This window comes from Pelmatolapia mariae, linkage group LG7, assembly GCF_036321145.2.
Source record: "Pelmatolapia mariae isolate MD_Pm_ZW linkage group LG7, Pm_UMD_F_2, whole genome shotgun sequence".
In the NCBI taxonomy this organism is placed as follows: domain Eukaryota; kingdom Metazoa; phylum Chordata; class Actinopteri; order Cichliformes; family Cichlidae; genus Pelmatolapia; species Pelmatolapia mariae.
Genome location: NC_086233.1, coordinates 22,747,630 through 22,759,034, shown reverse-complemented (window position 1 = coordinate 22,759,034; position 11,405 = coordinate 22,747,630). Strand labels below are relative to the sequence as shown.

Below are 11,405 nucleotides of genomic sequence, written 5' to 3'. Positions count from 1 at the left end.
TTCTGGGTAACTAGGGGTCATGATCCAGTGCATATCCTGTTTTCTGAAAGCACTCACATAGAGGAAAATTGATCTTATACATTTTTTTGTGTCGTCACATAAAACCCAACAAATTTTTCGATTACACATTTACTGGAATACTCGTGTATTCCATTTTGAACTGGGGTGTGTTGGCCGCTAAAAATGCTTGTGAGTTTATCAGATCAAGTCTGGGACTCAGTGGGGGAGGTTCACCCAACCTCAGATTTTTAATCTGGAATGCTCTCTCAAGTTAGATTTCAAACCCAGAAAGTCAGAGCAATGACACCAATGCTGAGTTAACAACCCAAGATGGTGTTAGTAAATGTAAACAGCAGTTTATATTGAACATTTAATTTGTCATGCCGCCGTGCCACTCTGCACTACAGAGCACTGACTAATTTTGCTGTATTGCTAGTGATGCATGAATGACTGTACCTTACTAAGACAAAACAAATACTGTATTTCTTGCTTTTCTGACTGAGTGATGTGATTCTCAATCTATCAATTGTCCTTAGCGCAACATTTGTGTCATCATATGTCATCTGATCGATAACAATATTTGTTTTCATGTCAAGTTAAATGTAAGTTGTATTTGTTAAATATATTTTGCTGCATTTCTTTAAAATGTGACACGTTTGAAGTTCACAGAGTGCTCCTATCACTGGAAAACTTTCCCACTTAGTGTAAAAGGAGAAAGAGAGGAAAAGTTAGAGAGCTTGAACTTAATACAAGATACTTCCTTGTTTGTTGGCTGCTTGTTTAAAAATAGGTGAGCTTTCCACAATAAAATATTTAAATAAAGCAAAAATCAAAGGAAAGTATCAAGGAAAGCAGAAATAATCATGATCAATTATATCATGAACTTAAAAATTGAACACTCTCCCACATTCTCCTCATTCTTATGTTAGACAATAAACTCATGATGTCTTACAATTAGATGTGTCTCTATGTCCAAAAAAGTGGAGGGCACTCTACATTTACGGCTGCCAGTGGAACCAGGCCAATACTGTTTGACGACGTGATTGCTGATAAAGCCGCAGAATGAACTCTGAAGTGTACACGGCTATAGAAGACTGCAAATGCTTTTTTTAAAATTCCACCAGATCTGAAGAGGTCTGTGTTAATTTGACATCAGATTTCTGTGTATAGCTTATTTAAGTTTAACTTTTATAGAGTTAATTTTCTGAGTTGAGTATTTCACCTAAACAGTGGCTAAAACTCACGACAGCAATATAGACACCATCAAAATGTGATACCCATCCAGCTGATAATATTTAGTTTTATTAAAGTTTTTAATCACTATGGCTGCAAATGATCAAACGCTGTCTTGAATGACTTTTACCACCACAGTCCAGCAGAGGTCAGTATTTACTCAAAGTTTATCACTTCAACAACAACTGATGCTTTTATGGTTATGTCCAAACAACTTCTTATTACAGTTTTCTGAGGAGAGGCTTAAACTTCACAACTTCGTTAAAGGAGGATTTACATTCATTTGGCTTTATTTGCCAGTTTATAAGAATGTAACTGTTAAAAACTGACTGAGCCAGTGTCTTTATATTTTTGAATTTTTATTTCTTCGCCATGAAATTTCAAAATCAAAAGAAAAAACAAAACAAAAGATGATCAAAAATACAATATAAACTTCTGAAAATTAATACACAGATTTTTTTTTTTTTTTTTTTTAGATTTTCCTTACACAGGGCAAAAAACACTGAGCAAAGACCAAGTCCAGGTGGCTAGTGACTCTGCTTAGTCCTCTTTGCTTTTCCTAGGTCGCAGAATATGGTGTTTCACAAACGATGAGTCTCCCCCCCTGCTTTTATCTCTGATTGTATAACAGTTCACTAGTTAGGCATTTGCCAAAGACGTACAGTACAAAGTGCCCATTAACAAGTCCTGGAGCTAATATCTGTGTTGAAAAAACACAAGTGCAATCCAACACTTAGTATACAATATGCACATCCCACCCGGTTTTGACTCCCCATGAACAGGAGTCATCAGTCTATTGAGACTGATGGTGCGGATGGAAGAGAGACAAGAGTGGCTAACGGGGGAAAAACAAACCTGGAGAGCAAAATTGTTTTCGATCAATACCAAGTTCCCAGGCGGCAACGATGCAATGGTCAGGAAAGGTCGCCATCCACTGGAAACCCCAAACTGCTGCAGTTAACCAGTTCTAACTAAACATGTAACACCTGTAAAATAAACCCTTTTCTTCTTGTGCACACAGAATAGATAAATCTTTTCCTCCATTTGCTATTCGCTGGTTTTTGGGGGTTGTTTGCACTCTGAACTACATGGGCATTTATCGTTGCCGTCACGAGAAAAGGAAGTTTAAAAAAAACAAAACACTAATTTAAAAAAAAAAACAAACCTAAATCAGCAGGTGGGGAAAGAAAAAAAGTCCGATGATGGCTGAGGTGGCGTCTCTGGATTTAGCAAACAAATTTAAAAAAACAAAACAAAAAACAACAACTATGTACCCTGGTGAACTGGAGGGGGAGGGTCTTTTTGTCCCAGCTGGCAGGGGAAGTTAGTGATGCTGTGCTTCCTATGCCTACCACTCTTTCTTTTTCTCATCCATGGACACTCCACCAGGCCCAAGAGCCACCACCAACAGCAGGCCTCCAATGACTGACGTGGTCTGGAAGAAGTCATACTTGAGGAAGTCGTGCATGGGCTTGTAGGCGGGGATGGTCCAGAAAGCGTTGAAGTAGAAGTTGATAGCCAGAAGCCACACTACGAGGGTCAGTGCTGCTAACTTGGTTTTGAAACCAATGGCCACCAGGATGATGAGAGCTGTCCCCACCATGTTCTGCAGTATCTGTGGAAGAAGGCGAGTTCATATGAGAAGTGTGAAGGATTGCAATCTGTGCTGTAAATCTGTCAGGATGAGCCCACGTTATTAAGCATTTACTTAATATTTCTGATTTATTAATGTTTATACTACTAAGACAAAGTTTGAAGAACAACAAAAAAAGGCTACAGGACACTTTTAATCTACTTAGAGCAAATCATATATACCACCTTAAAACTTTAAAGTACACCCTGGGCTTTAGTTATTTAAGACTTAATCACAGCCAGTGGTTAACACATTGGCCTTGCAAAAAAAAAGCTCCCCAGTTTGGGACCCCCTGCCTTGGGTGGTGGGGGGGGGGGGGGGGGGGGGGGGGGGGGTTTACAAAGCAGTGTAGTCTTAGTGTCAGCCCCCAGATAAATGGGAAGATTGCATTAGGAAGGGCATCTGGCATAAAATGTGGACCAAATCAAATATGCGGATCCATCCGCTGTGGCAGCCCCTTGAGAAATAAAGGCTTGATTAAACTCTGTTGTGGGCATCGACATACACAGCTGAAGACATGATGGCTGAGTAGTCTTTTCTGTTATACTTAGTCCAGTGCCTGGGTGCATGCATAGTTGGGACATTTTAATGTAAATTCAATGCGGAGGAGTACAACAAAACAAGACAAAAACAAAACAGGCTGACACCCGCACAGACCTTCATCCTTACTGCCTCTGTCAGTGCGCCCCAGGGCAGCTGTGGCTACAATGTAGCTTGCCATCAATGGGTGGATGACTGTATGTAGTATAAAGCGCTTTGGGGTCCATAGGGAGTAAGTAAAGCGCTATACAAATACAGGCAATTTACCATTACTGTCATATGACAAAATTTACATCACTGTCACTGGTTCATAAAGTACAGTCAAAGCTTAAGGGAGAAGCTGAAAGTATCACACAATAGAATAAAACGTTTCTTTAAATCCAGGTGAGAACCCCTGATTCACATGCAGTACGTAATTAGACTGAGACATGAGGACATCTGCAATTTGAGGCAATGTTAATGATAATATTAAATCTCAGAAGAAAATAAGTGAAATTAAAGTACAGTAAGTATGAATGCACGCTCTTTCATGACCTCTTTTGCAGCGTGTTGATTACACATTTATGGCATCATGACAATAAAAACTGAGCAAACAGAGACTGAGTGTTGACTGTGATGACTGTGTGACCTTTGAGCAAATTTGAGTTCACCACAAATACCATTCTCTATAGAGGATAATGAACTAAAATGATATGTGACACAAATGTAAATGAAATACCGTACAATTGTGTGCATAATGAATATAATGTCCATACCTTCATTACTGTGTAATATCCGACTATTTGGACACATTTTATTGTGAATCTTTGGTCATTATTTACAGAAACGTACATGTTACCACCTGAGTTGATCAATACTAACGTGTAAAGATTAAGTAAATATCTAGCAGTCATTTTTAAGATTTCTGATGTCAAGTTTAAAACATGGTTTAGATGCAAACCAGTCAGTATGGTTCCTGCATTATTTAGAAATGCATATAAATATAATATGTATCATCTTGATCACCTGCCGTGGTAGTATGACATGAGCCTTAATGTATAGTTAATTCAAGGCTATGTCAATAAAACTCTTTTTAATGACAGGAAATCCATCTGTATGAAGCGGCTGGAGAACGTATGGGTATTTGATTGTGTCCGAACTCACAGAGAAGAAGCTGGAGTCGAAGTGTAACAGGGTCATGAACATGAGCACCAAGAGTACTCGACCGCCCAGCTGCATGTACTGCTTCGGTGAACTCTCTCCCATGGAGGGGACTCCAGCAAACATGCTTTTTCCTTCTGAACGAGATTCAGCCAGTAGCAGCAGCAGACCACCTCCAAGGGCCAGGTTTCTTGAAGAGGAGAGAGGACAGTTATTTTTGTACAGTGTCCTCAAATGAGCAGAAAAAATACATCCGTCTTAACTTGTCAAATGGTGACAATCCGATTGTTGTTTAATTAGCAGGGTAAGGGAACAACTCCATTAACTTATGCCTACTTGTATGGCCAGAACGTTTTTATTTTATTCTGAATAACACGAATGTTTCAGTTATCAACTTTGACTATTTTTCTGTTAATTATAGAGCTGATTTACTACATTATACTACAACTCTCTCATTTTTAAATGCTCACAAAATGCATAAACAGACAAACGTGGCACTATATTTAACAGATTTCTCCAGAGACCCATGATTCATCCAGCCTGGTGGTGTTTAAATCTAAATCACAGCTCTTCTCCACAGTAATTACAGTAATCCTGAGTGTTGGTGTCTGTTTGGAAACAGTGATGTGTTCTGATATAATGCCACTACGAGGAGATTAGACTTTCTATTCCTGCAATCCTACACTATATTTTTTTCCTTATTGATTAAACTGGTTCTAATTCAAGTTAAATTAAAATGTTATCAGAAGGCACCACAAAAAGCATCCGCTTCTGCTTCATCACTCGTGAACAAACTTGAATTGAAACAACATGTCAGTAAAAAGTGATGGCCGCTTTTGTTTGAAGTTTGATTTTGCCATGCATGATATTAAAGTTGTGTTTCAGTTCAGCACCCAGTGACACCTACCTCATCAAAAATTTAAGGTCCCATAAAATGCTGTATGCAACAGTCTGGTGGGAGAAAAAAAATTCAGATTAGACACAGTGAGATAAAAAGAAAGGAAATATAATACGACTGTTCTCACCTGTAGCGCTATGATCCCAAATAGTCCAAAGCAGGCATACTGTACAAAATTTCTACTGAGGATGAGGACACAACCACCTGTTTGGGCAAGGACAATGAGAGGAGTTAAGCCTTGAATGCTTCTCATATGGTCCATTCTTCTCTTTACGTTGCAAAATGCAATCATAAACCATAATTTGCAGTGCTTTATCAATATGATTATATTACATATTTGTGTTAGATTAACTTTGCTGTTAGAAAGGCAAGGCTTAGATGGTTTGGGAATGTGCAGTAGAGGGATAGTGGATATATTACAAAAAGGATGTTGAAGGAAAAGAGGAAATCCTCAGGGGAGGGTCAGGATGGATGTAGAGGGCCAATGTGGTAGATGTTTGGGATAGTATGAGGTGGAGGTAGATGAGCAGGAGAAAGACAAAATGTGGGACACATACTTTTTTTTTTTTTTTGCTCATACTGCTTTATGATTTCCTGCAAGAGTTGACCATGTGCAATTTACAAATAATCTCAGTGAGTCAAGGCCTCAGGCTTATCAAGTGCTCAGTTATGCAAAGTTTATTTTCTACTCTCAGCCATGTGTGATGTCAAAGAGTACAGACATGCTTAATATGGACACTGCAGGTACAAAGCACTGCCTGTTAGCACAGAAGCCCCAGTCATCTGCTGCTCAGATCTTCTGTTTGCGAAGGTGCAGCCAATCAAAAGGACAAACTATCGTAAAGGGAGGTGGAAAGAAATGACCTGTGTGGCTGCGCCAAAGCCCAGTATTAAATAAATAAGAATTATACTGAACCAGAAAGCATCCAAACCTACTATAGTACTCTGCAAAAGAAAATAATGTCTAGTTGGAAGCTGCCTAAAATCAAATGCTAAAGCTGTAGTCACGGAGGTTCAGGCTCAGGAGGTATAGCAGGCCTTCCACTCATTGGAAGGTTGGTGGTTCAATCCCTGGCTGGATTTAACCATTGTCAGAATTTAAAGACACTGAACTCCAAGTTGCTGAGTGACTGTGAGATAGAAAGAACTTAGACAAAAACAAAGTGTTTGTATGAATGGCTTTGAATGGGTGAATGAGACATGATTCAAACACTTTGAGTAGTCAAGTAGAGTAAAAAAAGCACTATACAAGAACGAGTCCATTATTGAGAAACACTCTAGAGAAAAACTATATTCTCTGGCTGGCAAGTAGTTGCTGGCCTTTGCTTTGTGAATTCAGTCCCAATGGGCAATTGCCAGGGTGTTGGCGACTGGTCTCTAGGTCTGCTTGACTGATGCCTGAAACTTATGCTATCGAAGTAATTCTATCATGATCTTTTTTGCATCATAAAAACATGTTTTTCTGTTTTTAAGTCAGTCCTCATTGAATTTGTCCACAATATGTATGAAAGGTCTAGAGTAACCAGATGCTTAAATCAAACCCTCTCTACAACAGCTACCACAAAAGTGAACATTATAGAGTTCATGAAGGAACATGTTTTGCAGGGGTATTGGAGTTATGCCTAATTAGAGTGGTGTACACTGGGAAGTAATGGTTCATGCTGAACAAATACTGTACTGATGCTTCCTGCTTCACTCGTAGTTTCAATACATGAACTAAACTATTTTTATTTATCTCATCAAAGAGCTAACATTAAAGATGTCACCTAGATTTGTTTGGCAATTTTAATTAGGACTGCTCCCGTTTACTCACCGAGCTGTCCAATGAGGTTAAGCAGCACAAAGCATGTAGCGAGAAAGTAGCCACAGTTCCAGGTTGCCTCAATGTAGTCTCGCTGCTCATTCCACTGGAACCACATGCGGATGCCATCTTCGAGGAAGGTGCTGATGAGACACAGACGAGCCAGGTGGGGCAGGTACTGTTTGGTTACCCGCAGGAACTGGAAAAGAGAGGAAAAATGACTGACAAGCTCCGAAGAGGGATGGAAAGAGGTCATTTTGATTATGCTATATTATATAAATATAATTCAATGTCACCAAGCCTTAAAATCCACTAAAAAGTTCCCTAAAGGCTCTTTAAATAAATATATACTTACCTGCTAACAGTCAAACACACCACTGTGCGGGAGACGCCACTGTCTAATTAGAGCTGCGCAACTAATTGAATTTCATCTGGGCATGGTTATTATAATAAGATAATCAAGACAAAACATTTATTGTGCCACACCCAAATTTAGTCCCCTCCAGACTGTGGAAGGCTGGTTGTAATTTTTTTTTAAAGATTAGTGTGGTAGTATGCCAAAAATCACTAGCAATATTTTTCTATAATCAGCACTCCAAAAAACATTAAATAAAAGATGAAGATGTTACACTCTATATCAGGGTTGGGCAATCAATTATCTCAAGGGGCTATGTGAGAAACGGGGACTGGTTTGAAGCGCCACACCAATAAGCTGAACTCAAGTTTGCTCAATATTAATTTGATCTCTTTATATAAACTGCTACTGGTAAGAGCAGATGTTATAGTGGTTGCCCCTGGGGGATACCCCTGCTCTAGATGTTCTTGCCTCACAAATGAATCTTGTTGAGCATCTAATAGAACATAAAGCTAATCAAACTGACTTCAAAGGTGTGAGAGTCTCATACATGGAAATAACAGAATTACTGTTAGACATTTCATCACAGCACAGCTTTGTTCAACTAAAAAGTATTTCTTCAAAGACAAACTGTGATGAACATTTAAACAAAACACAAATTAAGTAACTGAGGCTCTTCTCTCAAGAATTCATGTAGATCTCAGACACTACAGCCACACAGCAGAGCAGAAATGGCCTGCCCTCTGGCCCGCCTATTCATCAGTCCACATCAGCACAGTCAGATCTCAGCAGCCTATCAGCATCCACCAACTCCCACTCTGACTGCTGTGCGAGACATGAATGGGCCAGCTTGGAGCCAATCCTAACAAGCCCAAAGGTTGCTGCAACAGCACAGAAATACACTATTTCGAAGTGTTAAGTCTGGGTAAAATGCTAGCTCAGTACTCATTAGTGAGGGATGTGCCCCTTGCATTGAGCTTCAGTGAGCTTCCCACAAGGCAAACAAATCAGATGGTGTGTACTTTTCCCATGTAATCTTTCACAACACACAGCACTCGTGATGGCCAAATATAAATCAATCAGGTGTTATGAAATTAGGGAACATTTTCTGGGATTTGGACTGAGTTCAGTCAACACGAAGGGCCGTAAACGTATGCAGAACTGGCTCCATGATATTTGATTACTTTGAACTTCTTTATCTGTGCTCTGCTTTGCAAAAACATGAGATCAGTAACCTACAGCACAGAGAGCTCAACGTTTTGAAGGAACAAGGAAGATATAAAACCATATACGTGGAGAGGATGGTCCCCAGTGGTTGCAAAACAAGGGTCAAGAGGCTACCTGAACGCTTATCTTGGCATCAGCTCATGTCAAGTTGGTTGTAATCGCATGAATATAAATAACAGAGAAAAGCCAAAGCAAGGTATAGAAGCACAGATGCGGTTGGTGTAATAGAGAAAATATCAGCGATGCTAAGCACTAAGAGGGCTAACTGAGTAACGTGTTAGGGTTAGCCCACAACTTTGGAGCCATCATAAGTGATTTCACGACAGCAGTCTGGCAACATAATAATGTTAATAACCCGTATGGCTAGAAGCAAGCCGAATAACTGACACAATGAAGGAACAACCAAATTTGCTCCTGTCACCCAGCTCTTTCTTAGTCAATTTAGCTACCAGTTTCATCTGGTCGGTGTGACTCAATATTGCTATCAAACCCATCCCGACACACATGACAGGCATCTCCAGCATTTGTCACCCAAATTAAAACAAGAGTTGAAGCCGTCGGCAGGAACGCAGAAAGAGTAGCCGACAGACGACAAGAAGAAACGGTTAACTTCATTCTGCACAAACTAGTTAGCAGCTAACCTGCTAGCAGCGGCTAGCGGTGCGAGCTGCCGTGCGGGGAAACAATCAAGTTACCTGGTCTGCCACGTCTTCAGCGGTGTTCATAAGATCCTCCTGCCCCATATTCGAGTAATATTACCAGCTGTAATGTTTAAGGCTCGGCGCAACACGGCTTCGGTGCGTTGATTTTTTTTCCGCAGGCTGCGCTCGCTCTGTTCCTGCCACTGTTAACGTTATTTACTTGAAGATTTCCCGACTGCCTGGACGCAGAGAAAGGCCGCCTCCGCCCCACAATGCCCTGCGATTTGACGAGCGAGACGGAGCGAGCCCCCCTACATGGCACTGCAACCGCTGTGTGCCACGTATACCGATCCGTACGGGGTCCTCCGCGCCGCCGCTGGGCATTGTTTACGGCTGTACACAAGTAAACAAGCGCTGCTTTACAGCCCCAAACCCACCTGATGTTAATATCACTATAAGCTGTTAGTTAGACCGTTTCCCTTAGACAGTCATACCTCTGTGCTTTTAAAATTTCTTTCTGATAATTAATCTTTTAGAGATATGGTTATAGTTTGTATGTAAACTGTCTAATAGGTTCTGTAAAAAGATAACATATTTAAAATACTACTAATCTATACAATATAAGCTGAGTTAAACAATTTTATTACACTTAATTTCAACACTGAGCAAAGTTTAAGTAACCGTCAGAGAAATTATATTTAAATCAATTTGTTTAGTAGATAATTAAAAGAAAAATAATAATATATATTGGGATTTTTTGTTTGATTTTGTTTTCAGATGTTTTGCCGTATTTTCAGGTACTAGGAGGCACCTGTAAAAACTGATTCAGCAGTTCTGGATATAAATTTGACAGGTCTGTAAAAGACCATTTTAGTTTAGGCATACTCTAGTGGCTTTAAAGGCTATTTAATTATTTTAATAGTGAGATCATACAGTGAGCCGTCATCTCCTGTGAGATATTAACAGTCACGTATGGTAAAGTTACATACACTCATGATGAGCATGAATGTCATGGGAAGTTTTGTTTTTGATCTCTTTGAACTATTCTTTACCCAGAGTGGAATTAATGTTTGTACAGCATACATCTTTAATATTTTTCTTTAAAAAAACAAAAAACAAAACAAGAAATGGCTGCACAAGTTTGAATTTATTTGGGATTTTTTTCTGCTAAATATACAGGCAGAATACGTACTCTTCCCCCCCCCCCCCCCAACTAATATTTGGTTAAATGTTCCTTAGCAAGTTTTATCTTATCTGGTAACTATTAACAGGTTCTAACCACTTTTGCTGACACAATTAGACACAATTATTAAGATTTCATTTAAATTGGTTGGTTTCCAGGCAAATGCACAAATGTTTTTGAGTTTGAGGCTTTGGCAAGGCAAATCCAGAACTTTAACGTTAACCTGCTTTATCCATTCAAAAACCAGCTTTGATGTGTGTTAGGGATCGTTGTCCAAATTTCAACTGTTTGGTTTTGAAGTGAAGTTGTTTGGAAGTAGTCCTTCTTCATTATTCCATCCACTTTGTGCAATGTACCAGTACCACTGGCCGCAAAACAGCCCCAGAGCACGATGCTACCATCAACATGCTTGACAGCTGGTACAGTCTTCTTAGTTTTGGAAGCTTCACCTTTACCCCTCTAAAATAAATCTTTGCAGGTTTTTTTGTTAAAGTAGTGACACATTTGAATAAGTCGTATTAACCATACAGTTGTCTGAACTGATGATCCTCAAATCTGCAGTTGTTTAAAATGGCTTCAGGAGACCGTCCCAACTTGTGTAAATCTACAGCTGTCCTTCTTAGACCTTCACCGAGCTCCTTGTTCCCATTGTTCTGAGTATTGGTTAATCCAGTGAATGTCAAAGAAATCCTCCTTATTCAGATACTACCAGTTTTAGGCCATCATGATCACTAAACAGATGAACCTTTAGTAC

The 11,405-nt window shown here is 39.6% G+C and overlaps 1 protein-coding gene across 1 annotated transcript; it reads right to left on the bottom strand.

The window, feature by feature from the left end:
• Positions 1–1,585: 1,585 nt before the first annotated feature.
• surf4 (surfeit 4) lies at positions 1,586–9,775 on the bottom strand. Its single transcript, XM_063478482.2, has 6 exons — positions 9,523–9,775; positions 7,258–7,444; positions 5,572–5,648; positions 5,454–5,497; positions 4,550–4,736; positions 1,586–2,848 (listed from the first exon to the last, which is right to left on the bottom strand). Exons 1-6 carry the CDS (start codon positions 9,568–9,570, stop codon positions 2,582–2,584), a joined length of 810 nt encoding a protein of 269 aa, XP_063334552.1. The 5' UTR covers positions 9,571–9,775; the 3' UTR covers positions 1,586–2,581.
• Between the last annotated feature and the right edge of the window lie 1,630 nt (positions 9,776–11,405).

Bases quoted from the DNA above. Each gene is read 5' to 3' on its own strand.
- surf4 (XM_063478482.2), bottom strand. From the start codon at position 9,570: ATGGGGCAGGAGGATCTTATGAACACCGCTGAAGACGTGGCAGACCAG. The intron at 5,498-5,571 runs GTGAGAACAGTC...TTCTCCCACCAG, and splicing joins TTGGGATCATAGCGCTACAG to ACTGTTGCATACAGCATTTT. The intron at 2,849-4,549 runs GTGAGTTCGGAC...CTTCTTCCACAG, and splicing joins TCGACTCCAGCTTCTTCTCT to ATACTGCAGAACATGGTGGG.